The sequence below is a fragment of the Dryas octopetala genome, chromosome 7, assembly GCF_963921425.1.
Source record: "Dryas octopetala chromosome 7, drDryOcto1.1, whole genome shotgun sequence".
Lineage (NCBI taxonomy): Eukaryota > Viridiplantae > Streptophyta > Magnoliopsida > Rosales > Rosaceae > Dryas > Dryas octopetala.
Window position 1 is genome coordinate 1,473,009 of NC_141372.1, and position 26,869 is coordinate 1,499,877.

Here is a 26,869-nt window from a genome sequence, read left to right on the forward strand (position 1 = left end):
TTTTTAAAACGTAAAAAGTTTAATTTACTCTCTGCTTGCCTCTTACATGCCCTCACGTGACCAATATCAAATAATAGTGTACTTGCAAGTATGAGCGACCGGATTTTGCATATATGTAAGTAGAAAATTAAATAACTATGAGTTTAAATAAATTAAACATATCAAAACTGGGTGTCTTTAATCTTGATAAGGCCTCCATTTTTTCTTCCATAAATTAATTATATAGTAGTTTGAGTGTGTTTTGATCTAGGAAGGGGGGACAGAACAGGTTTGAGTATGTTTTGAAATATGAATTCCGTGAAATGACCATACGAGCGAAATGTTACACTACAAGCCTACAAGCGAGAGTGTTCTCAGATTTGATGATAGCCTCCTTTAACACTTAATAGGTAGAGGACCAGAGGTCCTACAACTGTGGCCTGCAAATTTTAAAATACAAGGGTAAAGCCCGGCCAACTTGTATAGTCAAATCTAGCTTTTTAAACGGTCTCTTGGGCTCACGGCCCACCTCTTTTTAATGTAGCCATCAACATCAACTAGCTAGCCCAATTACACTTTTGGGTCCTCTTGGGTTCTTTTCACTTGATAATGATATATTTTGAAAAGGGTCCTAAACCCAAATATCTAATATGAGAATCATCAACTTAGCATAAGAACAATTGCTTGAAATTTTGATTTCATTAGTAGCATATATATTTAAAAATTTTGAATCCGCTACTTGTCCGTATTTTTATTATTAGTCATATATTTATTATTCAATAGTAACTACTTGTTCGTATTTTTATTATTAGTCATATATTTATTATTCAATAGTAACTAGTAAAAGATAAAATAAATTTGTAACACTGAATGTGAATGTGAGTAAAATTAAATAAACTATTATATTTATATTACATAGTTAAAATAAAACAGAAATATTAAAGAAAACAGAGAATCCAAATCCGGCAATACATCATTCTAATACAATTTATTTAAAACATGAAGTGTACAACAAGTAATTAGACAATTCATCAACCTTAGTCCATCAGAAATGATTTTCCTTAATTTTCCAACAAAGTCTATCTCATAGTACTCTCTCACAAAAGAGAGGGCAATGAGGGACGAACTAAAGCATTCGAGAATGAGAGAAATACCTCTCCTCGATCTTCTTCTTTCCCTCCTCTCTCCCTTCCCTTACTCTCATCATCAACTCTGATGCCAAATCTGGAAACAAAGGAGGCACCATAATCAGCACCAAACCTCATCTCCATCAAAACGCTCGTTTTGCCTCCAACAAGCATGTCCTTGGCTGCCCACCTCTGTATTTTACCCGAAGTAGTTTTGGGCACACTTCCAGTCCTCACAAGAAGCACCATTCCAACTTCAACTCTCTCCTCCTCCATCACACCTTTTCTCACTCCCTCACACAATTTCCTCAAAACCCCACCGTCCTTCTCACACTCACTCCTCTGCATCTCCACAACAACCACAATCGTATCCCTAACTGTAGAAACACATAAACATAAAATAGACAAGATTTAGAGTGGTTTAGCAAAGAGGCCAACGTCCACTGTAGAAGCTGATAGCTATTATTCATGAAAACTCAGATATGAGATTTTCCAATATATAGAATACAATCACCAATTCAGAGAAGAGAAGCTCAAGAGCCACCAACATATTAATTACATATTACAGTTCCCAAAGAGACCTTATCACTCCCAATATTACAGCTAGCCGCCTTAGGATTAAATGACAAACAGACAAGGCAGTGACTGCCTATATTGGGCAGAGTAATTCCAATACTAGCAGAGTAATTCCAATACTCCCCCTCAAGCTGAAGCGAAGATATCAATCGAGCCAAGCTTGGATAAGATGGCTTGAAAAGGTGCTGATGGCAAACCTTTAGTGAAAACATCAGCCAATTGCTCATGGCTGCGGACGAACACAGGTTGAATAACATTGGATTGAACCTTTTCGCGAACAAAATGACAGTCCACTTCGATGTGTTTGGTTCGCTCATGAAACACCGGATTAGAAGCTATGTGCATCGCAGCTTGATTGTCGCAGAACATATCAGCTGGTTGTGAGGGCTTGTACCCCAAGTCATTGAGTAAGGCCCGAAGCCAGATCAGTTCGCTTGTGGTGGATGCCATTGCTCTATATTCTGCCTCAGCGCTAGAGCGAGCAACTACACCCTGTTTTTTGCTTTTCCAAGTAACTAAATTCCCTCCAACAAAGGTGCAGAACCCGGTTGTAGACTTTCGCTCAATTGGACATCCAGCCCAATCTGCATCACTATACCCAACAATACGAATATGCTCATTTTTCTTCATCAAAATTCCTCTTCCTGGACTTCCTTTCAAATACTGAAGAATTCGGTCTACGGCCTTCATGTGATTGGTTCTTGGAGCATGCATAAATTGACTGACTTTGCTCACTGCATAAGTGATATCAGGGCGAGTAACAGTGAGGTAAATTAGCCGACCAACCAATCTTTGATATTGACCTATGTCAGTTAACAGGTCACCATCCAAATTGAGTTTGGTGCTACTATCACAAGGATTATCCACTGGCTTTACACCTAATTTCCCAGTCTCTTGTAATAAGTCTAATACATATTTTCTTTGGTTGAGATGCAAGCCTTTCTGCGAATAAGCAATCTCAATTCCAAGAAAGTATTTTAGAAGGCCCAAATCCTTAATAGCAAATTTGGTATGAAGAACAGATTTGAGATGAGTTATTTCTGCCTGGTCACTTCCTGTAACAATGAGATCATCAACATACACCAAAACAATTGTAATACCTGATGATTGTTTCTTAACAAACAATGAAGAATCAGCGCCACTTCTTTGAAACCCTGTACTTGTAAGAGTTGCGCTAAGTTTGGAATACCAGGCGCGAGGTGATTGCTTAAGCCCATAAAGGGCTTTATTCAACTTGCAGACTATGCCTTCTTGAGACTCTTGCAGATGACCAGGAGGAAGGCGCATAAAAACCTCTTCTTCTAGCTCTCCATGTAAAAAAGCGTTTTTTACATCCATTTGAAACAAAGGCCAGCTGTGATTGACAGCAACAGATATAAGAACACGAACACTGTTCATTTTGGCAACTGGAGCAAAAGTTTCCTTATAATCGACTCCATAGGTTTGGGTGAAACCCTTGGCAACAAGCCTTGCCTTGTACCTTTCAATTGATCCATCATTCTTATATTTGATTTTAAATACCCACTTGCAGCCGACTGGTCTCTTTCCCTTTGGTAACTTGACAATTTCCCAAGTATTATTTTCTTTGAGGGCTTGAAGTTCCTCCTTCATTGCATTTCTCCAAACCCCATGCAAGTTTGCTTCGTGAAAGCTAGTAGGTTCTGACATCTTTGAGATATTGCTCAAAAAAGCATAATATGATGGTGAAACCTTATCATAGCTCAAGTGGCTTTGAATTGGGTGCACTGCAGTATGATAGGTAACGTAATCATTCAACTTTGCTGGCTGTGTATGTGGTCTAGATGATCTCCGTGGGCCAGCATCCTCTGATGTGCTAGGGATGTCAGTGATAGTTAGAGATGACTCATTAACTTGTGGTGATGCATCTCGTGAGGTAGCAGAGACCATTGGAGCTTCATCATTTACTGGATTAAGAACTTCAGTTGTATCTATGATAGGAAGGGTAGCTGAATCAAGTGAGAACTCCCCCTGAAACAGATCCTTATTTTTCTGAAAATAGGGTTCTTCCTCAACAAAGGAGACATCTCTGGAGATAACCATCTTTTTCTCCTTTGGATTATAGCACTTGTACCCTTTTTGTGTGGAAGAGTATCCAAGGAATACACATCTAGCTGCTCTAGGATCAAACTTATCACGATGTGGCGCTTGAATATGAACATAACACAGGCAACCAAAAATTCGTAGATGAGCCAAATCAATCTTCCTATTTTTAAGAACTTCCATAGGAGACTTGGAGCCAAGAACACGGCTAGGTAGCCTGTTTATCAAGTATGCAGCAGTAAGAACCCCGTAAGACCAATAAAGCTTTGGGACATTCATTTGAATCATAAGAGATCGAGTTTTTTTCCAAAAGATCTCGATTCTTCCTTTCTGCCACTCCGTTCTGTTGCGGAGTTCCCACACAGCTGGTCTCATGAATGATTCCATGATCAGATAAATAATGAGCAAGATTGCTATTCATGTATTCTGTCCCATTGTCAGAACTAAATGGAATTCGAGATTTCTTAGAAAGGTGACATACTTCACAACTGCTAGTTTCAGTATTCATGGAAGGAAAAAGATGAGATAAAACTCTACTTGAGGGATGGCCCAGTCTCTTATGCCACAAGTCGTTGGCTTCTAAGGTCTTCACTTGAAAAACCTTTGGATTATTGGGGGTTGTTTGCAGCAAATAGAGACCATTAGAATAGACGCCCTTACCAATCTTCTTCCCTGATTTCCGATCCTGAAAAACCACACAGTGAGGAGAAAAAATCACATCACAATTGAGCTCATTTGTGAGCTTTCCAACTGATAGAAGTTGTAACGGAAATGAGGGAATGTAAAGGGCTGCAGAGCTGATTTGGGAGTCAAAGAAGTTGAATTTTCCATGACCCACAATAGGAACAGAAGTGCCATTAGCGAGAGAAACAGATTGACCATTACTTGTATGGTTGAAATTATGAAGGCATTTTTTGTTATTTGTCATGTGGTCTGTAGCTCCACTATCAATCACCCAAGTGTTAGCTCTTGTAACAAGATATGCTAATGCAGTAAGAGAGGCATGAACAGTACCTGGGGCATGAGCACTAGAAGAAGCACTTGAAGGTGAGTTTTCATTCTTACTCATTTGTTGCAGCAGTTGTGTAAGTTGCCCAATTAAAGCAGATGTATTTGAAGATCCTTGTTGAGCATGAGTGTTTGAAGACACTTGATGAGCAACACTATCTGTAGCCATGTTTGATGTCCTTTCAGTAGTAGACTTAATATCCCTTCCAAACTTTGGCTTTAAGTGTGGATGAAGGATCCAACACTTGTCCTTGGAGTGCCTTGATTGGTGGCAGTAGTCGCATACAACATTAGTTCTTCGCCCTTTTACAAAGTTGTTATCTCCTTTCCTTTTATCAGCAGAAAAAGCACGAGCATCTGAGGTTCCAGAGGGAGCTTTAGAGTTCATCACCATTTTTCTGACTTCCTCTCGCTGAACCGTTGTGCAAGCATTGGAGAAGGACGGCAGCTCAGTACTCATGAGAATATGGCTTCTGAGATCTTCATATTCTGGATCAAGGCTAGCAAGTAGCTGAAATATTTTATCCTCCTCTGCTCTTTTCAGAAGGATTGTTGAATCAGTAGTGTGAGGCCTATATAGATCAAGCTCATTCCACATACTCTTTAATTTTCCAAGATGTTCAATGAAGGACTTTCCATCTTGGGAGATTCCGGCTATGTCTTTCTTTAGTTGAAAGATCCGTGCCGCATTATTTTGGTGACCATACATTTCCCTAACAGATTCCCAAAGGTGATGAGCAGAATCAGAATAGCTAAAGATTTCTGCAACTCGGGGCTCCATAGAGTTCAAAATCCATGACATAACTAGTTGGTCTTTAGCCAACCAGTCTTCATACTTTGGATTTTCAACAGCTGGCGCAAGAATCCTTCCATTGATGTGCCCAAGTTTCGATTTCCCTCCAAGAGCCAAGGTAACAGCTCTTGACCAAGGGAGGAAGTTGAGCCCATTAAGCAAAATAGAACAGAGGCGCATGTTTGAGTTAACCTCAACCTTTTCTTGTTCGTCACCCATTAGATTAAACAAGAATTGTTAAAACAAGACAGAAGTTTCAGGATTGAAATTTCTGCTCTGATACCATGTAGAAACACATAAACATAAAATAGACAAGATTTAGAGTGGTTTAGCAAAGAGGCCAACGTCCACTGTAGAAGCTGATAGCTATTATTCATGAAAACTCAGATATGAGATTTTCCAATATATAGAATACAATCACCAATTCAGAGAAGAGAAGCTCAAGAGCCACCAACATATTAATTACATATTACAGTTCCCAAAGAGACCTTATCACTCCCAATATTACAGCTAGCCGCCTTAGGATTAAATGACAAACAGACAAGGCAGTGACTGCCTATATTGGGCAGAGTAATTCCAATACTAGCAGAGTAATTCCAATACTAACCTTAAACGCAGCCACACATCCACCTCTCAGAAACCCCGGACTGCTATTATACGCCGCCGTTTCGATGTAATGAGGATGGATTTCCATCCTTTTTTCCTCGTTTTTCAGTTTGATAACGTCGACACATCGACCCGTCACAAAAAGGTACCTATGTTCTCCTTTCACAACGCCTCTGTCCCCGGTCCGTACATAGCATGGACCCACCTTGTTCCTTAGTCTTCCATAATAAACCTCGCGAGTCAACGAAGGGTGGTCTAAGTAACCAGAGGCATTGCTTGGAGATGAGACCCAAATCTCTCCTTCAATCCCATCCTCAACGACCTCGTGTGTCTCTTCGTTTACGACAACGATATCCATGTCCTCCAATTCGTCGTCGTTTTGATAATCGAGCCTTGCACTTGGCAACAGCTTGTTGTGAGATGGAAGAATGTGAGGATCACTGCCTGGTCTCCACGCAGTCGAAACAAACGTACAATTCTCTGCTAAGCCGTAGGATGGAGATATAGACGACGGATTTAACCCCAAGGGCCTAAACACATGAATAAATTTTTGGACAGCGTCTCTGTAAATGGGCTCATTAATAATAATGAGATTTTGCAGACTCCAGAGATTTATAGGCGAAGTTCCTTCATCAACCCCGCCGCGTTTGACAACTAGAGGCAAAGCGAAGGAAGGGACCGGAGTGCAAGTGGCGTTGAAATTTGAAATGAGTTCAAGCCACAGCCTCGGCCTTTTGATGAACGCGTGTGGTGAGGCCAACACGCACGTGGCACCGGACACAATGGTCAGTAGCAGAAACATGAGCCCGCAATCGTGGTACTGAGGCAGCCACGACACGATCACGCTGTTCGGGTGAAGATCGTAGGCTTTTCTCGCTGTCCTCACGTTGTGCGCAGCTGAGCCGGCTGTGACCAGCACCGGCTTTGGGATCCCGGTGGCTCCGGACGTGTACTGGACCAAATACAACTCCTCGGCTTTGCAACCATTATATGATGACTCTCTTGCCATGTCTTTGGTTTTGACATCACACGTGGCGATCCACCGGAGATTCTGCAGCATATGTACAAGCTTTTTGCTCTTGTTTGAGGATGATGATGATGATGATGATGATGATGATGATGATGATGATGATGATGATGATATGTATTGGTGAATCGTTGTGATGTAATCTTGGTGAGCAATGGCAGCCTTGGGCTTTGTTTGTGAGAGGACCCTTATAAGGTGGTGAAAATTGTGTTGAACCACAGACAGGTTTGGCGGGAAAACGGGTACGCTCAAAAGGCCACCTCTTTGGCACCCAAAGATGGTCTCCACGAGTTCGAGCCCCGGAGAGCATAGAATGACGACAGTATCACCTCTTTCAAGTGGAAATTTAGTGAGCAACTGAGAAGAAATGCACTGTACAGAGTCATTGAGCTCAGCATAGGTGAGGGTCGAATTGGAATTAGCACTCTGGGTCGGGTTATTGGCCGGGCCATCGTCGACCCAAATGAAGGCTGGCTTGGACCGGAAGGCCGGAAGGTTGGCCCATACTTGGAGGTACAGGTCCACCACAGGTTGGTCAGGAAAGGAAAGATCATAATTCTCGTAGTTCTTCATATTTCTTTTTGTGTGTTTTTTGCTAAGGGACTTGTACAGATTGAGTCCATTTTATAGTTTACAAGGTTGAGGATTCTTATACAGATTTAGAGTATAAGACATTTGATAGTGGCCAAGGTGCATGCATGTATGAGTTAATTAAACTACAAAAACTAGAAAAGAGAATAAGAAATATTCCAGTAGAATATCCCACTTTAATCTTAAAAACTGTGATAATTAAGAAAAGCGTCGCAGAATTGGCATATATTGTTGATGTTTGTTCGTGTATTGTAGTCCACCATGGCTGTTTGTGAACTGTGATTCACTATTAATTAATGTGAAAGGCATATCTCCAGCTGCCGTCCTAATATTCAGTTATCGCAGGTGGAATACACATTTAGTTTTGGATTAACCTTTTTGATTGGTTTCCTCGCTAGCTAGTTCATTTTAGTGGGCAAATATATATTCTTAACCACTAGAATTACAGACTTTTGATGGTGAAATATCTTTGCTTAATTATAATGTATGCTTTTACTAATATGGTTGCTTATTCAGTGAAACCACTTAATCGATCCTTTGTTTGGTTTTACTAATAAGGTTTGCTTTTACTAATAAGCTAGGCTGCTTTTGCTAATAAGGTTTGCTTTTACTAATAAGGTAAGGTTGCTTAATTATTATGCTGCGACTCGAAGACAGTTTTGGTTGCCGATGATTACAAGAGCCCAGCTGTATCTAGCTAATGACAACGTCGACGTACCCAGTCAGCAATGAACGGATAATGCTGTACAAACAAAATCTAGTTTTACTTTATTAGTGGAGAACTTGCATGTCCCCGGGATATCCTCCTCTCTCTCTCCCTTTCTATCTCTCTCCTCTCATTCTTCTCTTTTTGTGACACAAACATGTCCCTATCATGAAAACAAGCAAGTTATTTTATTAAAAAAACAACACTTAAATAAGAAAATCATATTAATTAATTGATATTGATGGAATGTTTAAGAAAACTAGAGCAAACAATAAAACTATAGAAGAACTAACAAAAATTTGAATAAATAAGTGTGATTTTAGTTCAATGGTTTGTGTATTTAGAATTTGAAGTGTGAAGATAAATAAGAAATCGGATACTGCTGAAATTCTACGTCACAACAACATGAAAAACATAAAGAAAAACAAAAACAAAAATCGAGCAAACCTCTATATAAGGCCTGCCTAAATCAAAACCGTAAAACCATGGCCTAAAAAATTAAAACCGTAAAACAATAGCTGGCCCAAATTGACATTTCAATCTGTAACACGTGATTTAACATAATCATTTGTTGGGGCTTCATCACCCTATTCACACTTGGTTCATTTGGAGAACCGGGTCTGGACTCCCTCTGTCAGTTTCGCAGGAACACTTAAAAGCCCAAATTAAAGAGAAAATTCGGATGCCAATTTTTTAGGTTTGGTACATCAACTTCAAACCTCAGATTTTTAAAATGGAGGGATCAGATTAAAAAACCAAGTACCTTAGTGTCAGTGGCAACCAGCAACTCACACCGGTATGCACTTTATATGTCTATCTCTTCATGAAAATCTTACTCCTAGATGAGAAGCCAATTCCTGGATACACCCAGAAAAGACTCTTCACTAGAAACTCACATGTAGAGAAGCAGGCAGAGAAAACACTTTAACCTTTGCCCTTGTCATGGCACAAAAAAAAAAAAAAAAAAACCCTTAGCCCTTCGAAACTTAAATTGTAAATAGTGCCAAAAAAAAAAAAACATAAATGCACGTCTGATGCTAAGGCATCCTAAATCAGGTAAATAATGTTTCAGATATTAAAACCACTCACCAAGAGTATCAGATCACACCTAAGGGTAAAACCGTAAAAGGCTTTTTGTTCCTTTTTTTTTTCCTTAACCTACAGGTAAGCGCATTGCATTCTATCAAGTCCTATGAGAGATCTTATCAACAACCTAGAACCGATGTTTACTAAATAAAAGACAACAAAACTATAGCATTGACATCATTTATTTAATCCAAACGCATAATTACTGAATTAGATTCAATACACTCTCATCCTTAAGGCCTTGAATGTCGGAGCTTTAAGCAACAAAATTTCCACATGAGAACCATTCTTGAACTGCTTTGAAGAACTTCACCTCAAGCTAAGATGGATGAAGATGAATGACAGACAAACTTCTCAATTCCATTTTCAATCAAGGTCCCCAGGTACAGTTCCTGTATCACATGACATGTAAAAGGAATAGTTCACCATGAATGCATGCATTATACCTACCATAAAAAGCTGGAACACATAGCTATACTTCTTTTATTTATTTATTTATTTTTCCAAAGCTAACTACTATTAATTTATGTTATAGGAGAACTCATTTAGAATGACAACTCAAATCTTCCAAGATTTGCTAAAATAAGATCACTAAATTGGTTACATAATTCTAGCGTTGAATCTGACCAAAAAAAAACAAATTCATAACGCATATAACATATTCCATAACTCCAACAATGTCACAAATTGATGGTCACTACAGCCAATTACCAAGTAAGAACCAAAAAAAAAAACCTCATCTCCTAATACCCAGAGAAAACTGCAAACACATGGCAGTATCATATAATACAGATTGAAGAATGACCGCTAATAATAACTGAACCAGATAAGGGATGATGAGAAGATGTTTGCAGAAGACTTGAATTTGAATAAGACAAGGCACAACAATCAATGGTAAAACATATATTTACTATTGTGCAAGAAGGCTGGTATCATCCAACTTCCTCTATGTTACCCGAATCCATGGGATAGAATCTTTAGTGTCCAGCTTGGGCTTATTAATGGTAAAGAGGGGAGTCAAGATCACTGTATTCATCCCCACTTAGATCAACCAAAAAAACATTTAAGGTTGTGAAATTTAGGCATTGCCATGGGAAAAGTACAGAAAGAATGGTAGGCATACAATTTTTACCTTCTCATTTAATGACAGTCATTTGTAATGTGTCCAGATGTTTATTAATCCATGCCTACATTTAAAATCCAAATGAAAGAGTCCCAACTTTTTTCTTGCATTTAACATGATGCACCATAAAATGTTTAACTTCTAGTGAGTTGAGAGAGTGTATAGGGAAATAAAGAACTTCCACTTTTTCATTTAATAACCATTCATTTAAAACAACAAATCCGGACCCAAGTGAAAGAGTGGTTAGTTTCTTCTAACATTTAACATGATGGACCAAGACATGTTTATTTCTGTTTCAATGGAAGAATTTTGCCTTTATGGACTCTGCACATGGAAATAGGGCCCAACGTGGTTGTTCTATCTTTCCCTTCACAATGGTACATTTGACCTAAAGGTACATTTCACATGACATGTTGACACAGTTCTTTTTCAACAAACGTACGTGGCTAAGTTTCCTTTCCCTTCTCCATTACACAAACAAAGAGATGATGAAGATTATCACACCACGTGTACCCATGTCAAAAAATAAAGGCACTCTTGGTGGATTGTCAAAAAAGCATGTAAGAAGCATGCAGCGAACATCAAGGATGAGTATCAAAAGTATATAAACATGCTTAGAAGTTCCACTTGAACTGTGGAAGTATTTATAAGAAGCACATACAACAAAACAGGTAAAATTTTGTAAGGTCATAGCGCTCAACCGTGTGATTGAGCAAGAAATTAGAAAAAGCATAAGATGTAAATATATATATTCTTAAAAAAAGAACACGCTTCATGAAAGAAAATGCAGATACCATACTTCCACATAGGAAGACAAACTTCTGAGAAGGGGAGGCACAACTGTGAACAATGGGAATAGCATTTACGGTGACAACAGCATTCCAAACAAACAAAAGCCAGCTTCAATAAGTACAAGAAAGGTGAAAGGGCATTTCAAATGCCATTGGAAACACTCCTGAAAGACCATTAGTCCTAGAAATAAAACATGATTCCTTCCTCCAACACAAATCCTTACTTCCCTTTATGCAAATGAATCCTGATTCCTGACATCCCTAATACTAATATATTATGAACAAGTAACAGCCACTCTAGATCCCATTCAGTGGTAAACAAGATCGTATACACAAACATAAATAGCAGGAAAGAAACAATCTTCAAGGGTTTAACCATTTAGGCACACATTCATGATTCATGTAGCATGGATGTATCTAATTCTAGAATTCACATATAGAAGAACAAATATACACAAAGCTATCACCCTGTAGCGGCATTTACTAACAGAACATGAAACGAATAAGGCATCGTAGAAAGAAACAAACAGATAGAGCTATGCAAATGCAAAAAAAATGAAGAATTGAAGTGAAGGGACTATACCCAATATTAATAAGACTGCTGAGTGAATCCATTAGCTGCTGTTGCTGCGGGTGCTGTTGGTGGTGTGTTTGCGGGTCTTCCTGCTGTTGTTGATGCTGTTGCGGCAGACTAGCACCGGCCGCCACTGCGGCGGCACTGGAAGGAGCCCCCTTTGCTTCAACAAATCTCCACATATACCACGCGGCCACGGACCGATAGGGCCGCCACTTGTCGCACAACTGCTCCATCTGAGACGGCCGAGGCAACTCTTCCAGACTGAAAAGAAGCTGAACCCCTTTTCGGACGCCGAGGTCGTTGATCGGAAGCACGTCCGGCCGGTGCAGCGAGAAAATCATGAACATGTGCACGGACCAAGACCCAATCCCATTCACCATTGTCAGCATTGTGAACAGCGACTTGTCGTCCATATTTACAATCGCCGAGTCCGAAAGAATTCCATTCTGGTACTTTCTCGCCAAGTCATGGAGGTAGCTAGCTTTTCGGCCCGAAACCCCGATTTGCCGGAGCTGCTGAGGGGTTTGGCCCAGAACGGTCTCGGGAACCACGCAGGCCTCGCCGCCGCAGAGCTCGGTGAAGCGATTGTAGATCGAGGAGCCGGCTTTGTACGCGAGCTGCTGGTAGAGAATGCTACGGGTTAGGGCAAGGAATGGAGTCTGGAAATTGTTGAAGGTCGGCGGTTGATGGAGGTCGATTAATGGAGCCAGAAGCGGATCGGCGTTTCGGAGATGTCGAATCGCCGTTTCGACCTCGCCTTCGCACGAGAGCGGTCGCGATACGATTCTCGGAACGGAAACGGCACGTTGCTGGACGATCTTGGACTTGGTGGCCTTGGTGGCGGTGGCGACGGGTTTGGGGTTGTCGGGTACGGCCACGATTTGTTGATGGGCCGAATTCGGGTCAGAGCTATCGGGCGAGAGCTTCCGGATCTTTCTTGGTCGGAAGGGGATTTTGGAAGGGGGCGAGGAGGTCTGGACCGGAGCATTGGTGAGTTCGGTCGGTGTGGGGCTCACTGCTGCGATTGTGGTGGTGGCGATTGAGTCATGGTGCGGTTGAGTCTGAGTCTGCGACTGAGGCAGAGGCTGGGATTGGGTTTGGACCTGGGTTTGCTCTCCCATACGTGAGAGTTTCGAATTCAATGGGTGGGTTGACTTTTAATGTGGGTGGCGGTGACGTTGACGGTAACGGTGGTGCTGACGGTGGTTGTTTACAGGGAGGGTTGAATTGAAGTCATAGAAATTAGGAATCGACAAACGGAGTAGGGGAGAGTTTGTGTGAAGAGAAGCCACTATAGTTTACGAAATCGACTGTACTATTATAATATTATTATGTTATTGAGTTGTAAGGGACAACTCGGATTTTTAATGTCTTCAATGTTTTTCTTTTTTCTTTTTTTCTTTCCGAGTTCTTTGAGAATGGAACAGGTGGTGTCCGTTTTCTGCTCCGATAAGCAAAAGTTCATCCTCTAATAAAAAATATAAAATAAAAATAAAAATAAAAAATATAATTTCATTCCATTAGCACTACCTGCTGTTCACGCTCCTTTTAAAGCGCGTGTTTTAAGTGAATGTGTGTTCAATTATTGGTCTTGTACAGCAGTAATGTACAATAGAGTGAACTACTTTTAAGTTTTAAGACTCTTGGAAATGTGCCCAATTCTCTTAACCAAAAAAAAAAAAAAAGAAATGTGCCCGATTCTGGCCCAGCCCCTTTACCGTTTAACATTCCTCAACTAGGCTTTGGACTGAGCCTTGCACAGCCCAATTTAATGGACTTAAACCCAATGTTCTTATCCGAAGCCTGGCCTCAATCAAGTGAATTTCACTTTTGTATAAAAAGTTGAAACAAAGGTAAAACTTAAACTTTATTGCATAAAAAAAATAAAAAATCCGGTTGCACAAATAGACCCAGATTCATTTTTGCTCACCATGGTGCTAATGCTGACTATGGTGGATGAATAACACATGTTATTTGACTACATTTTTGTAACATGTATCACTCATCTACCATGATAGTACTACTCACCACCACTTTTTTTTTGTGATGAGCAAAAAAGGACTCAATAGGCCCACCCTTGAAACTTGAAAGAATCTCAAATTCACTGTGCAGTCCATACGCTGATATGCTACACAAATCCACCAAACATGGCAAGATAATACAAAATAATTGAGAAACTCTGTCATTGAATTGGACAAACAACTACAAGGCTACAAGCAGTATCCCAAGTAATCAATAAAGTTTGGTACCCACGTGCACCATGCGCTCATTTTTGTGTTGTGCTTTTAAACAATCCATCCTAGATAAAAAAAAAAAACAATCCATCCTAATCTAAGCAAATAAAAAACCAAAAAAAAAAAAAAAATCCACAGTACACTGACACTGTGCGACGTGGTGCAATGAGAGCTCACAATTAGTCAATTTCATGTTTCAAGTTTCAACAAGGCAATCGGATCCTGCTTCTGAAGAAATGATGTGTCTGAAACTAAGGACTGTTAGGTAGAACTGTAGAAGAAGTAGCACTGACAACTCCAACTAAATAAACCAATTTCTGTAATCACTTTATATTTTTAATAGCCTAGTAAGTAGTAGCCAACTTATATTATATAGGCCAATAGGGAAAAATTTAGTTATACACTTATACCCCTACACTTTGACACTCGTTCCATTTGGTTCTTGATTCCTTTTGTGGCGCTAAATTAGTCATTAAATTTATTAATTCAGTATCTGTGTTAAAATAGCCATTGTTATCAGTAAAAAATTATGTAAAAAATGATCACGTGATCTGCTTCATGATCACTTTTGCAGGACTATTTACGTTAGTTTAATAATATAGATTGTGTGTTTCAGCCAGTTCATATACAAAATATGGTGCCTGGCCAAAAAAAAATATATATGAAAAATATGGTGTTCTAATTCCAATCTAAAAAAACATCCGTATGAAATTTCTATTCTAATTTCTATTCCAAAAATTAGAATTTCAATATCTCATTCCGCTTTGAAATTTTTGAATTTTTTCATAAGATCATATTTTCAGAACTTTCGATAAATAATTAGAATTTTCACATTTTCGGATTATTTTTTAGAGCATCTTTGGATGATTTGAAATTAACAAAAAAAAAATCAAAAGAAAATAAATTATGATGTACAAAAAATGTGAGTGTTTTTTGTAGCATTGATGTTAAGAAAGACAAGAGATGAGAGAAAAAAAAAAAAAAAGAGATAAAGAGAGAGAGTCAATAAGAAAAGGGGGATGTCATGTGGTATCATATGGGGGGATAGGTAAGTTTTTCTCCTGATGTTATTATGATACACATATATTTATAATATACATATGTTTATATTAATATAGTATTAGTAATTTTTTTAATATATGTATGTGTGTTTGAAACAAATAATAAATTAATGAAACATATAGTAGAAAATTAAATACATGATAAAATATATAATAGTAATATAAATACAGAATAAATTGACATAATTTCAAAAATATCGAATCAGAATGTCTTCGAAAAATTTTGAATTTTTTGGATTGGAATTCGAATTGAATCAAAATTTACAAAAACATTCTAATTCCAAATTTCCAATCCAATTTTTTTTTCAAAATGTTCAGATTTCGACATTTCTGAATTTCAAATTTGATTTGTACATTTCAAAATTGGAAATTTTCATATCAAAATAGGTCGGATTCGGATTTTCCAATCGAAATCACACTCCTAAATATAGTTGTTAATTAATTGAATTAACGATAAGGGTTTTGACACAAATACAAAATTCATGTATAATCTGCAACAAAAATGTTGATGAGCAAGAAAGAAACGAGGGTTCAAGTTCAAAGGCATAGCTAGTTATTCCCTAGTCCTATATATATACAGGCACGTTCGCACCTGACGTCGAACACTCGGGTGAAAATTTTTGCAGCTATCTAGAACTCGGCGCTGGTTTGTCAGTGTTTATGTTATGGTTTAGCTTTGAGATTTCAGGCGTTGGTTTGTTGGCGTTTATGTTATGGTTTAGCTTGGCGCTGATTTGTCCGCCCAAAATCCCGGAGCTGAATCTTAACATAATGCCTCCACCAAATTCATTATATACCCTAGGAAATGATGAGGTGAAAAGATGAGGGTTTACCCTCAAGACTCAGCTGAGGAAGCAGCGCCAAACAACCCTCGCCTGTGTTTAAAAAACATTGCCGAGCGCTAGGTACATGTTCGTTGGTGCGCATCTGATTGAATATGATATATATATAAATGATCACCCGCTTACCATAAATTAAAAAATTTCTCGCTCACCTAATTACCTAATAATGAATTTCAATTATCAAAACCATTCATATTTTAGAGTATCATTCAAAGTTCACTCTTGCCAAAAATCAGTCGAATTGAAAATTGTTTAGCTAATATATTACCGTCAATATCATTTCAACTTTATCTGACGGACTGTATTTATCTGCACAATTTGAATTACCAAATAATTATCAATTTGACTGATTTTTTATTCTATATATATTTCCTTTTCAACGGTAATTACAATTTTCAAATAAGTTATAGTATTATACATCTGAGTGGCTTTAGAAAATTATAAGCGTGACAAACCACGTGCAGTGTTTTTTTTATTGGATTGATGGGTGGCTAAATAAAGCGGAAGACTGGTAGTACAAGCTGAATAATGAATAATGGAAGAGTACTCCACGAGGTTGGACAAAATAAATTGTACTTTCTCCCAAAAATAATAAAATTTGTACAAATTGCCAAAAAGTTGATATGATAATGTCAATGAGATGAGATCATGAGAACCACGAGCTACGTACAAAGGCTAGAAATATATAAGCCTAGAAGTAACTAGCATAATGCATTGATTTGATTAATAAGTAAAAATCTATCTGTATCCATAAATTCAGAATTCTTTCATAAATAATCGAATAATATGATTAGCACCCATTCAAAATGCATTATTACATGTGTAATTAAAAAAAAAATTATTCTTCATAATCGTAACATTGCCATATAATAGTTTAATCTACGTGTTATTTACCTAAATGTATTAATTCATTTTCAACTCTTATTATAATTTAGAACATATAGTAAATTAATCTATGTGTTATAATATAAATGAACATTACTAATATTATACAATAAAAATTTATATTTATATTTAACTCATATTATATTATGTAAATTTATCATACTGCATAGTATGATTATACAAATTAATTTTTCTCAAAAAAAAAAATTAGCCTTCAAACGAATCATGAGATTTTGCGACCCAAACGAATCATAAAATGGGGACCTGTGATTTTAATAAAATTTTATTAAAGATATCATGTATAAAAAAAAAAAAGCATTAAAATGTAACAGCAAACGTTAAAACAACTCAACGGTCAAAGTTACAGATAGACACATAGGATGAGCTGAAGAGGAGGAGTGAGGGAGTAAGCAATTTATAATGCGGACGTGGCAGAAGGTGAAGTCGGTCACACAAAGATCGCACGAGACTCCAGGTAACGGCATACGGTGCGTTGGCCGTTGGGGAGTCCAGTTGGACTTACAGCCCAGCATTACTGCACACCACCATAAACAAACAGATGAGGGGACTCATTGGGTCACACACAACAATCAATCAATCATTTTATATCAAATACTTCTCTCGCTCTCTCTCTCTCTCTCTCTGGGGCATTTTAACAACCACATTCTGCGCGCACTGGTTTCTCTTCTTCGTTCTCTGATCGCAGCAGAGGCCTGAGGCAATGAGTTTCAGGGACGACAGCGAAGATGGAAGTGGAAGAGGGGATCTTAGGAAGCCGTTCCTGCACACAGGGAGCTGGTACCGAATGGGTTCCAGGCAATCCAGTATGATGGGCTCGTCCCAGGTCATGCGGGATAGCTCCATTTCTGTCATGGCTTGTGTTCTCATTGTCGCTTTGGGTCCTATCCAATTCGGCTTTACCGTAAGTTTCATAGCTCTTCTTCTTTTTCTTCTTCTTCAACAATTCGCTTGACCAGCTAGCTATAGTCTATTGGGTTTTAGAGAACTTGAGCTCTTCGATTGTAGAGAGCTCAGCTTCTGTTTGATTCATATCTGCTTATGAATGGCATTTTTGTTTCTTGCAGTCTGGTTATTCTTCTCCGACCCAAGCCGCAATCACCAAGGATCTTGGACTCACAGTGTCAGAGGTTTGAATCTCAGTTGCTTAATGTATATTTGCATAATTGGGTGTTTGCTTAATTCTAGTTTCTAACTATTATCATGTGGGTTAGTATTCTCTTTTTGGTTCTTTATCAAATGTGGGTGCCATGGTTGGGGCTATAGCCAGCGGTCAGATTGCTGAGTATATTGGTCGCAAAGGGGTAGGATTCGATCACTTATTCTTTTCCTAAATTCCTTATTAAGCATCACATCTTTGCATAACCTTCTGCTTTGCTAATTGCAGTCATTAATGATCGCTGCCATTCCTAATGTAATTGGTTGGCTTGCCATATCATTTGCCAAAGTGAGTTTTCATGGCTGTCCATGTTTATCAGAACGTAGACGTGCAATATGCAGTCAAGAACATGCTTGTCTTATATCTATTCCAATTCTTTTTGTAGGATTCTTCTTTCCTCTACATGGGCAGGTTGTTGGAAGGATTTGGTGTGGGAATAATCTCGTACACGGTAATGTTAACATGTTTCATTCTTGTCTTTCTATAATGGAATTTGTGTGGAGACGAATTGTGAAAGTACTAACTTGGTTGATTGTTCGGTAGGTGCCTGTTTATATAGCTGAGATAGCACCTCAAAACTTGAGAGGCGCTTTGGGCTCAGTCAATCAGGTTGCCCTTGTTTTTTGGTTTTTTCTTACCATGAGTTGCTGTTAGTAGTTACTAAATTATATGACTAATCAGATTGTTTAAACTTTAATCTTTGTTCTGTAGCTCTCTGTAACCATTGGGATAATGCTGGCTTATCTGCTTGGACTTTTTGTTCAATGGAGAATACTTGCAGTTCTGGGTAATCTTAAAATTTCACTCTAGTGTTCACATCACTTGTTGGAAAATATTCTGGCATCAGATTGCTGAAGTATTTCTTTCTTAGGTAGAGGATATAAATGTCATGGATGTAGAATTTTATTAAACTTGATTTACTTGAAGGAATTATGAATTTGTTTGCATGCTACTGGTGATTAGAAATGCTTCCGTACATTAGGGAAGTCTTTTTGTTCTTTGAAAGAACGCTTTACATGCTTGGCTCCATTGGTTCCCTAATGTTGACTAGCCAAGCAGTAAATTTTAACAGTACACTCATGGTTAAATGTTTGGCATTCATGGAGTGGGAGAGTTCTTGATTTTTATTCTAACAATTTCTATATAGACAAAAAAGAAAACAAGCCATATTATTGATTTGTAATCATATTCTGATTGAAAATTCAACTTCTTATCCTCCTTCAGGAAATCTATTATTCCAGAAGATTTTATTTCTGGATAAGCATTTGTATATTGATGAAACTTTTCAACCTGTTATTTTTCAGGAATATTGCCCTGTACAATATTGATACCTGGGCTGTTTTTCATTCCAGAATCTCCTCGATGGCTGGTAAGGCCACAAAGTAGGTTTTTCTCTCAAATCTCAACCACAGTTTGAATGTTAGATGTAATATCAGTGTTTCCTTTTTCCTTTTTCTTTGGGTTTCAACTCCAACAGGCAAAAATGGGTATGATAGAGGATTTTGAAGCCTCTTTGCAAGTTCTCCGGGGATTTGATACTGATATTTCCATTGAAGTTAATGAAATCAAGGTAAAATGCCACAATTTCCTGCTAAAGACCTTTAAATTATGGTGTTAATATTTCACTCTTGGAAAATCACCTATTTGAATAATTTTGTTGACATATATTGTGCAGAGATCCTTAGCGTCATCAACCAGAAGAACAACAATTCGATTTGCAGAACTCAAACAAAGAAGATACTGGCTTCCTTTAATGGTACTAATTATTTTCCTAAAGATTTGGTTCTCCACCTGGCTATGTTGTAGTCTCAAACTTGATGGATAAAAAACTCCCTGTTTTTACTAATTGATATCCTGCAGATTGGAATTGGATTACTTGTTCTTCAACAGCTTAGTGGAATTAACGGTGTGCTATTCTATTCCAGTACCATCTTTGAAACTGCCGGTAAGCACCAAGAACAAACAGGTTTCCCCTCTTACAAAAAAAATTGAGTTGGGATGCTGCAAAAACCAAAGAAGCACTTTCATATTCTTTATACCTTGTTTACTTTGATCACCAGGAAGTGTGTAAATGTACCTCCTTTTATTGTGTATATAGAACATGCATACGCGCATATATTCCATGTATATTATAGAGGAAAACTGACTTTGAATCAGCTTGCTGTTCATGTGAAATGACTCTTATTAGTTTTAATTTTTGAATAGGGATAACGTCAAGTAATGCAGCCACATGTGGCCTTGGTGCTGTTCAGGTACAGCATGAAGATAACTTGAAAATTGGTTTCTTCTTTCATCCAATATTCTCAAGTTGTAAACATAACAAGGATCTTTATGCATTTAGGTCTTAGCTACAGGGGTGACTACATGGTTGGTGGACAGAGCAGGTCGTCGGATTCTGCTTATGGTAAGTTTATTAATTTATTATCCATTTGGAGTAGAGTATTATCCGTTTGGAGTAGAATAAAATGGAGAAATTTTATACTTTTCATTGTAGATCTCCTCCATTGGATTGACACTTAGCCTCCTAGTTGTTGCGGTAGCGTTCTATCTAAAGGTAATAAAGCTCTCTAGACAAATATTGTGGGTACCTGCTTCTTTGGTGTATCTTCTCAATATCTTTCCCACTGATCCCAGGAGTACCTATCGACTGATTCAAAGTTTTATAGCATGTTGGGCATCCTGTCAGTGATTGGAGTTGTGGTATGTTTATATTTTTAATATCAGAATTGTATTGCCTTCTTTCTTTATCTGCCTGTACTTTCCTTTGTCTCACACTATTCTTTCAGGCCTTGGTAATTACCTTCTCTCTGGGTATGGGAGCTATTCCATGGATTATAATGTCTGAGGTATGTCCATAATATAATCTTTTGTTAAGGTATTTGCTTGCCCTTGTCAGGCCTGCTAGAGTTATTTGCAATATAACCATGAATTTTGTGTTTTACACCTGCAAATTATCTACAGTTTTTAGAACTTAGAACTTCCTCTTCCTTTTCATACTGGTTTGACTTATTTACTAGTGCACACTTGTTTTCCACTTTTCCTATATTTTAAGTTTTGACTTCAAGGTGTAGGCATGGAGAAGTTGATTAATCTCCTTGTATGCCAAGCTTTCTTCCTTGCAAATATTCATTTTATTGCTCAAGATGAAGTTATGCAATCAATTTAGTATGTATGATGTGGCCAATACAAAATTCCTGCACTAGATACTTTTAAGTAGCTTTGTAGTTTTGAATTTAACCAAAGAAGAAAGAAAAAAAGAAAGTAAGATTTATACCGTCAATATTTCATGACCCAAACCGTGTATTCTTTGGCATTCTTGTCAAACACATTGCTTTGTATCTCACATTGAGCACAAAATTTTGATCTTGTAATTTGTTGCAGAGTAACTTTTGGCTCTTTCAATAAAGTGTAAATTTGGCAATGCAGATTCTTCCTATTAATATTAAAGGCCTTGCTGGAAGCATAGCAACACTTGCCAACTGGTTCGTAGCCTGGGTGATCACGATGACTGCAAACTTGCTATTGGAATGGAACAGTGGAGGTGTGCCTCTCTCTCTCTCTCTCTCTCTCTCTCTCTCTCTCTCTCTCTCTCAAACTATAGCTGGTAAATGGGATTAATTAGTGGAGACACATGTACCTAATTAGTCACGTTAGAAACATTGGCTTATACTTGGGATTGAGCACCAACTCATTGCTACTGGTGCTGTTGTGTCTGTTTTTATCCTTAGTTGTTTTACTCATCTTTGTTATTATTGTAGTGGTTTTGTAATTTGGGCTAATAGGTTGCTTCCACTTTCAATTTCAACAGGAACCTTCACCATTTACATGGTTGTGGGTGCTTTCACTATTGCGTTTGTTTACATTTGGGTCCCCGAGACAAAGGGGAGAACTCTGGAAGAGATTCAAAATTCCTTCAGATGAGGTTTTCTTTCCCCTTATTTCATTTTACTTTGATTCTTGTGTTAGAAGAAACCAATTCTGCAATCCCATTTTGAGATAAATCCTACGGAAATTGTTCGACATGAAATTCGTGGCATAAAAACAGGCATCTTCTTCAGCCAGCACTACTTGGTGTTCTATTGCTACATTCATTGTTCGCTAGAATCTCTATATAGGTAGCTGTAATCTCACAATTGGCCTATAATTTTTTTAATTCATTTTATTAATTTTCCAATCCAGCCGCCTTCACTTGCATCAGATCGTTTAAACCATGTAAAAATTTTGTAATCAGAAGTCGAGGGGCATCTAACAATAAGTCAATCCATCTAATAATCTGCAACTGAAAGGGAAAGGAAGCCGCCTATAAATGACTGGTGGACTTGAATTTCTAGTCTATATATAATTATATATATCGACAAAGTTATTTTGTCTAATGACCTCAGTAGGGTATCCCTAGCTTCCAGCTCGAGTTGTAGTACTATCTTCTTTTGACAAAAAAAGGAGGAAACAAAAGAGCGATAACCATATATCAAATCAAATAATATTATAGATAATAATAATTCACAGCCTTGACCAACCAAACTGACAGGATCTTTATATAAATATCTAGGTATCAAAATTTTAGATCTATCACTTACTCAGTGTAACAACTTTTTTAAAAGTCAATGGTGGAACTTTTTGTTTTAACTTTTTCCTTTTGGGTCCTACTCCTAGGATTTATGGGTTGTTGAAATGGGCCTAAGATGTGCACATATTATGAAGACGAGGAAGGCCAGCTGTTTCTTCAGTAAGTTTGTAATAGGGATGTGGATCGAAATAGCGGAAAAAGTCCATGCTCACAGATGAAATGTGAAGCTTGCTATTGAAGGACTAGTTGCCCACGAACTTCTGAATTGGACGATAATTTCTTTTTTTTTTTTTTTTTCGGAATAGAATTTCATTTGATTTTTGACTAAATGAATTAAATGACATAAACTAGTTCTATCAATCCTCCAAATCAAAGGTTTATTCGTTGGAGGCCATTCATGGATGGATTACTTTGTAAATAACCGCCGCTTGATAATTCATATGCAATCACAATCCTACGGTCTACAGTTATACCAAAGAAAAAGACTTAAATAGAAATTCTTTTACATATATATACCCCATGAGCAAATCTTGTTACAGTCAAACATACCCTAAAGCAGGGACCCCCGATAAAATAAAGCAGTCCTAGTAACAATGCAAAGGTGAAGTTCCAACTTGAAGTTCATATTGGCTCTGCTCATTTATGTTGCTGTACCCCACCTTTCATGTAGGTTGGGCATGTGCAACATTTGGCCACTTGTCAGAATAAAGAGTAAAGACCACAACGCTCGATAGTCAATAAACGTGACCAAACTGAGTTGACCCACACAAATATGCAAACGAACAGCTAAAACCAACTAAATGCCATCCTGATTCCTGACAAGGCTGACTCATTCAATTTCGATGGTATTTAAAACCGAGTTGTCCTACACTAATATGCAAAGGAACAACTAAAACCAACTTAAATGCCATTCTGACAAGGCCAACTCATTCAATTTCTATTCCATTTAAAACCTTTGCAATTCTAGCAACTGAGATTTATAAAAGAAGGAAGAAATCCTTACTCCAAACCTCTGGTCGACACAATTGCCCAGCGGTTTCAAATTGAGATCTCTCTCTGATTCTTAAACTTGCTGTAGTTAAACGTATGAATATAACACTCGCAGTAAAGCTTCCCAAGCAGTCAATTTCTACTAGCAGTGCCAGTAAACTTTGATGCAGACAAGAGTATGACTAACTATGCGACATAAGCACATGGGTGATTATGAAACTCATCTTAAGTGTGTAGAAGTGTTAATATATGCATTTGGAAGATGCATTCACAGTGAGGGTGAATGTCCACATGTTTCCCATAACCAAAAGTACTATAAAATCTCTAGATTAGTGCTTGTAAATACGCATTTCCTCAGTCATAAGCAGAGAATAAGCAGTGACATTACCTTCCAGTAATCAACTAGAAATTTCCATAACAGGGTATAATCCATCAGGGATAATAATCATGTGTCTGTTAGTGTGTGTAGATGTAAGGTTTCTTTTCACTGTGTGCCTAACAGCCACAGAGTTCAACACCAGCAGAGTGTGTATCATTAGTGAACGAAATCAGAAATGCTCAGTAAAATAAATTAGGAATCATCCACACAACTTTCATCTGAATGAATAGATTTTATTGACTATTAAAGAAAAGGGACTTCTGATACAAGTTGAATAACTAAATCATAAAACTAAACTCTATACTTCAACATGAAATTAGAGATACAGGATCATCCAATATGGTAATTCTGGAGTATTCATCTCGATACAAAGTCAGCAATGCTACAAATCATAAACCACTGAAACGTATACGAAAATCAAGTAGAGAAAAACCACAATTTGACATCAAGTATCAAATACAAGATAGAGTACAATATCAAAAACTGAAAAATGCAAGATAGAGTGTTTAGCTAGTAATGATAAATACCCTGAATTGCGAGTCTAACCAGAATGCTATTTGAGCTAGGAAACTACTTTCACAGGATACTTGTCGATGCAGTCTTCCCAAGGACCATTACAAGATGGCTTCACATTCCGCAGTGCCTCCCAGACAACGCTATTACATTTAAAACCACTTCCGAAGGCAATCTGCCAGACACGGTTGCCCTTGCGCATCCTCCCCTTGGCCTCTGTATAGGCTAACTCATACCAAATGGAGCTGGACGAAGTGTTCCCAAACCGGTGTAGAGTCATCCGAGAAGCCTCCACGTGTATAGGAAGCAACTGCAGGTTCTTCTCCAGCTCATCAATCACAGCCCTTCCCCCAGCGTGTATGCAGAAATGATCAAATGCCAGCTTAAAATCAGGGATATAAGGCTTGACACTTGCATTGAACAGCTTCTTAACCACGATAGATGAAAAGAAGAGAAGCTGCTCGCTGATTGGAAGCACAATAGGGCCCAAAGTGGTTATGTTGGTTTTAAGGGCACCACCGGCAATGGCCATCAAATCTTTGGACAAAGAAACACCAGTCTTCCCCTTATCATCCTGTTCCTGGTAAACACAACGAAAAGCCTTATCATCTGCGCCACGATGGGTCCTCACAACATGAACAAGCTTGTACTTAGCTCGCCTCCTATCTGCAGACTTATTGGAAAGCAAAACCGCAGAGCACCCAACTCGAAACAAGCAATTGGGTATCAACATAGACTTCTTATTCCCAAAATACCAATTCTGAGTAATGTTCTCAGTACTGACAACAACAGCATAAGTGTTCCTATGAATTTGCAACAAGTCCTTAGCAAGATCAACCGCTATGACCCCAGCACTGCAACCCATCCCTCCCAAATTGAAGCTCCTAATGTTACCCCTCAATTTGTACTTATTAACAATCATAGCTGACAACGACGGTGTCGGATTAAACAAGCTACAATTCACAACAAGAATGCCAATATTCTTAGGCTTCACATGGGTATTGGCAAACAGATTGTCCAGAGCACCATACATGACCTGCTCGGCCTCTTCTCTGGCGGCAGCCATAGACGGCCGAGGAGGGATGTAATGCATCGCCTCGGGGACGTAAGTCTCTTCGCCGAGGCCGGAGCGCTCGAGAATCTTTCTCTGGAACTCGAGCGACGAGTCGTCGAAGTCCTGAGTCAACCTCGAGTGCTCCATGAAGCGTTCGTAGGGAGCCTTGAGGTGATCGGGAGGGCGGTAACAAGCGTAATCGACCAAATAAACGGGTTTGGGTCGGGTCATGATGTAAACGGTCAAACCGAATACGAGAAAAGCGGAGCAGATAATGACGCTGACGAGGTTGTACTGGAGGTGAAGCCAGAGTTGGTGGATATCATAGAGGTCCATTTGGGAGGCTTCGATTAGGGTGACGATGATTAAGGGAATGAAACACAAGGTTAAGAGATTAGAGATTAGGTAATGGTACCCTAATTTCACGTACTTGAGATTTACGCTCTGGAGGAAATCTGGGAGGCCCCTTCCACGGCTGGTCTGGTGGATCTGAACCCCGACCTGACCACCGCCGGCTGAGCCACTCCGCTGCTCGGTGGCGACATGGGGTACGCCGCCTTGGTCCATGGCGGTCGGTGGCTCGCTCCACTTGCGTCCGAAAACTGGTGCTGTGCTCCTTTTTTGTGATCGAGAACGAAGCCGCCTCTGACTCGGAATTGTATTATATATACATTTTCATTTTGTGATGTGGGAGGTGTGAATATTATAATATTATAAGACTTTTCTCCGAGAGAGAGAGAAGGAGTGTGAAGGTTTTATGTGGTGCTGAGAATGGAGTTGAGAATGCGAGTGGGTTGAATTTGACGGTTACACAACTGTTACGTGAGAAAACAAGAATATACGACTAGCTTGCACCTAGGGGATGCTCATTGCTCAGCCTTGAGTTTGACTAATGATTTTTTTATTTATTTATACGTTTTAAGATAATAAAACTGGAAAGGCCTCTCCTCTCGCGGAGAGAGTTTTGAGTTTTCTGGACAAGGTACCCAAACTAGATGAAACATCGATCATAGCACTTGTCCACAAGAACATGTGTCAACGAAACTAGCGGTAACTGTTTAGATAATGAGCAAAAATATGTTTTTTCTTAATTACAACTTTTTTAATTTATTGTTG

General features: G+C 38.5%; 3 protein-coding genes across 3 annotated transcripts; 1 reads left to right on the forward strand and 2 right to left on the reverse strand.

The window, feature by feature from the left end:
- Positions 1 to 9,526: 9,526 nt before the first annotated feature.
- On the reverse strand, positions 9,527 to 13,487 carry LOC147278223 (DNA glycosylase superfamily protein). Its single transcript, XM_086252319.1, has 2 exons — positions 12,058 to 13,487; positions 9,527 to 9,952 (listed from the first exon to the last, which is right to left on the reverse strand). The coding sequence occupies exons 1-2, from the start codon at positions 13,170 to 13,172 to the stop codon at positions 9,931 to 9,933; spliced, it is 1,137 nt and encodes a 378-aa protein (XP_086108445.1). The 5' UTR covers positions 13,173 to 13,487; the 3' UTR covers positions 9,527 to 9,930.
- Positions 13,488 to 17,653: 4,166 nt separating this feature from the next.
- On the forward strand, positions 17,654 to 22,424 carry LOC147278224 (sugar transporter ERD6-like 6). Its single transcript, XM_086250640.1, has 18 exons — positions 17,654 to 17,995; positions 18,159 to 18,221; positions 18,306 to 18,395; positions 18,479 to 18,538; positions 18,636 to 18,701; positions 18,794 to 18,859; positions 18,962 to 19,037; positions 19,555 to 19,619; positions 19,728 to 19,820; positions 19,926 to 20,006; positions 20,111 to 20,195; positions 20,456 to 20,502; positions 20,592 to 20,654; positions 20,745 to 20,804; positions 20,885 to 20,950; positions 21,037 to 21,096; positions 21,677 to 21,791; positions 22,059 to 22,424. Exons 1-18 carry the CDS (start codon positions 17,795 to 17,797, stop codon positions 22,169 to 22,171), a joined length of 1,470 nt encoding a protein of 489 aa, XP_086106766.1. The 5' UTR covers positions 17,654 to 17,794; the 3' UTR covers positions 22,172 to 22,424.
- Positions 22,425 to 24,461: 2,037 nt separating this feature from the next.
- On the reverse strand, positions 24,462 to 26,464 carry KCS4 (3-ketoacyl-CoA synthase 4). The gene has a single exon (XM_086250639.1). The coding sequence runs from the start codon at positions 26,318 to 26,320 to the stop codon at positions 24,749 to 24,751; it is 1,572 nt and encodes a 523-aa protein (XP_086106765.1). The 5' UTR covers positions 26,321 to 26,464; the 3' UTR covers positions 24,462 to 24,748.
- Between the last annotated feature and the right edge of the window lie 405 nt (positions 26,465 to 26,869).

Bases quoted from the DNA above. Each gene is read 5' to 3' on its own strand.
- LOC147278223 (XM_086252319.1), bottom strand. From the start codon at position 13,172: ATGGGAGAGCAAACCCAGGTCCAAACCCAATCCCAGCCTCTGCCTCAG. The intron at 9,953-12,057 runs GTATAGTCCCTT...CATGTGATACAG, and splicing joins AGCAGTCTTATTAATATTGG to GAACTGTACCTGGGGACCTT.
- LOC147278224 (XM_086250640.1), top strand. From the start codon at position 17,795: ATGAGTTTCAGGGACGACAGCGAAGATGGAAGTGGAAGAGGGGATCTT. The intron at 20,805-20,884 runs GTAATAAAGCTC...CACTGATCCCAG, and splicing joins CGGTAGCGTTCTATCTAAAG to GAGTACCTATCGACTGATTC. The intron at 21,792-22,058 runs GTGTGCCTCTCT...CAATTTCAACAG, and splicing joins ATTGGAATGGAACAGTGGAG to GAACCTTCACCATTTACATG.
- KCS4 (XM_086250639.1), bottom strand. From the start codon at position 26,320: ATGGACCAAGGCGGCGTACCCCATGTCGCCACCGAGCAGCGGAGTGGC.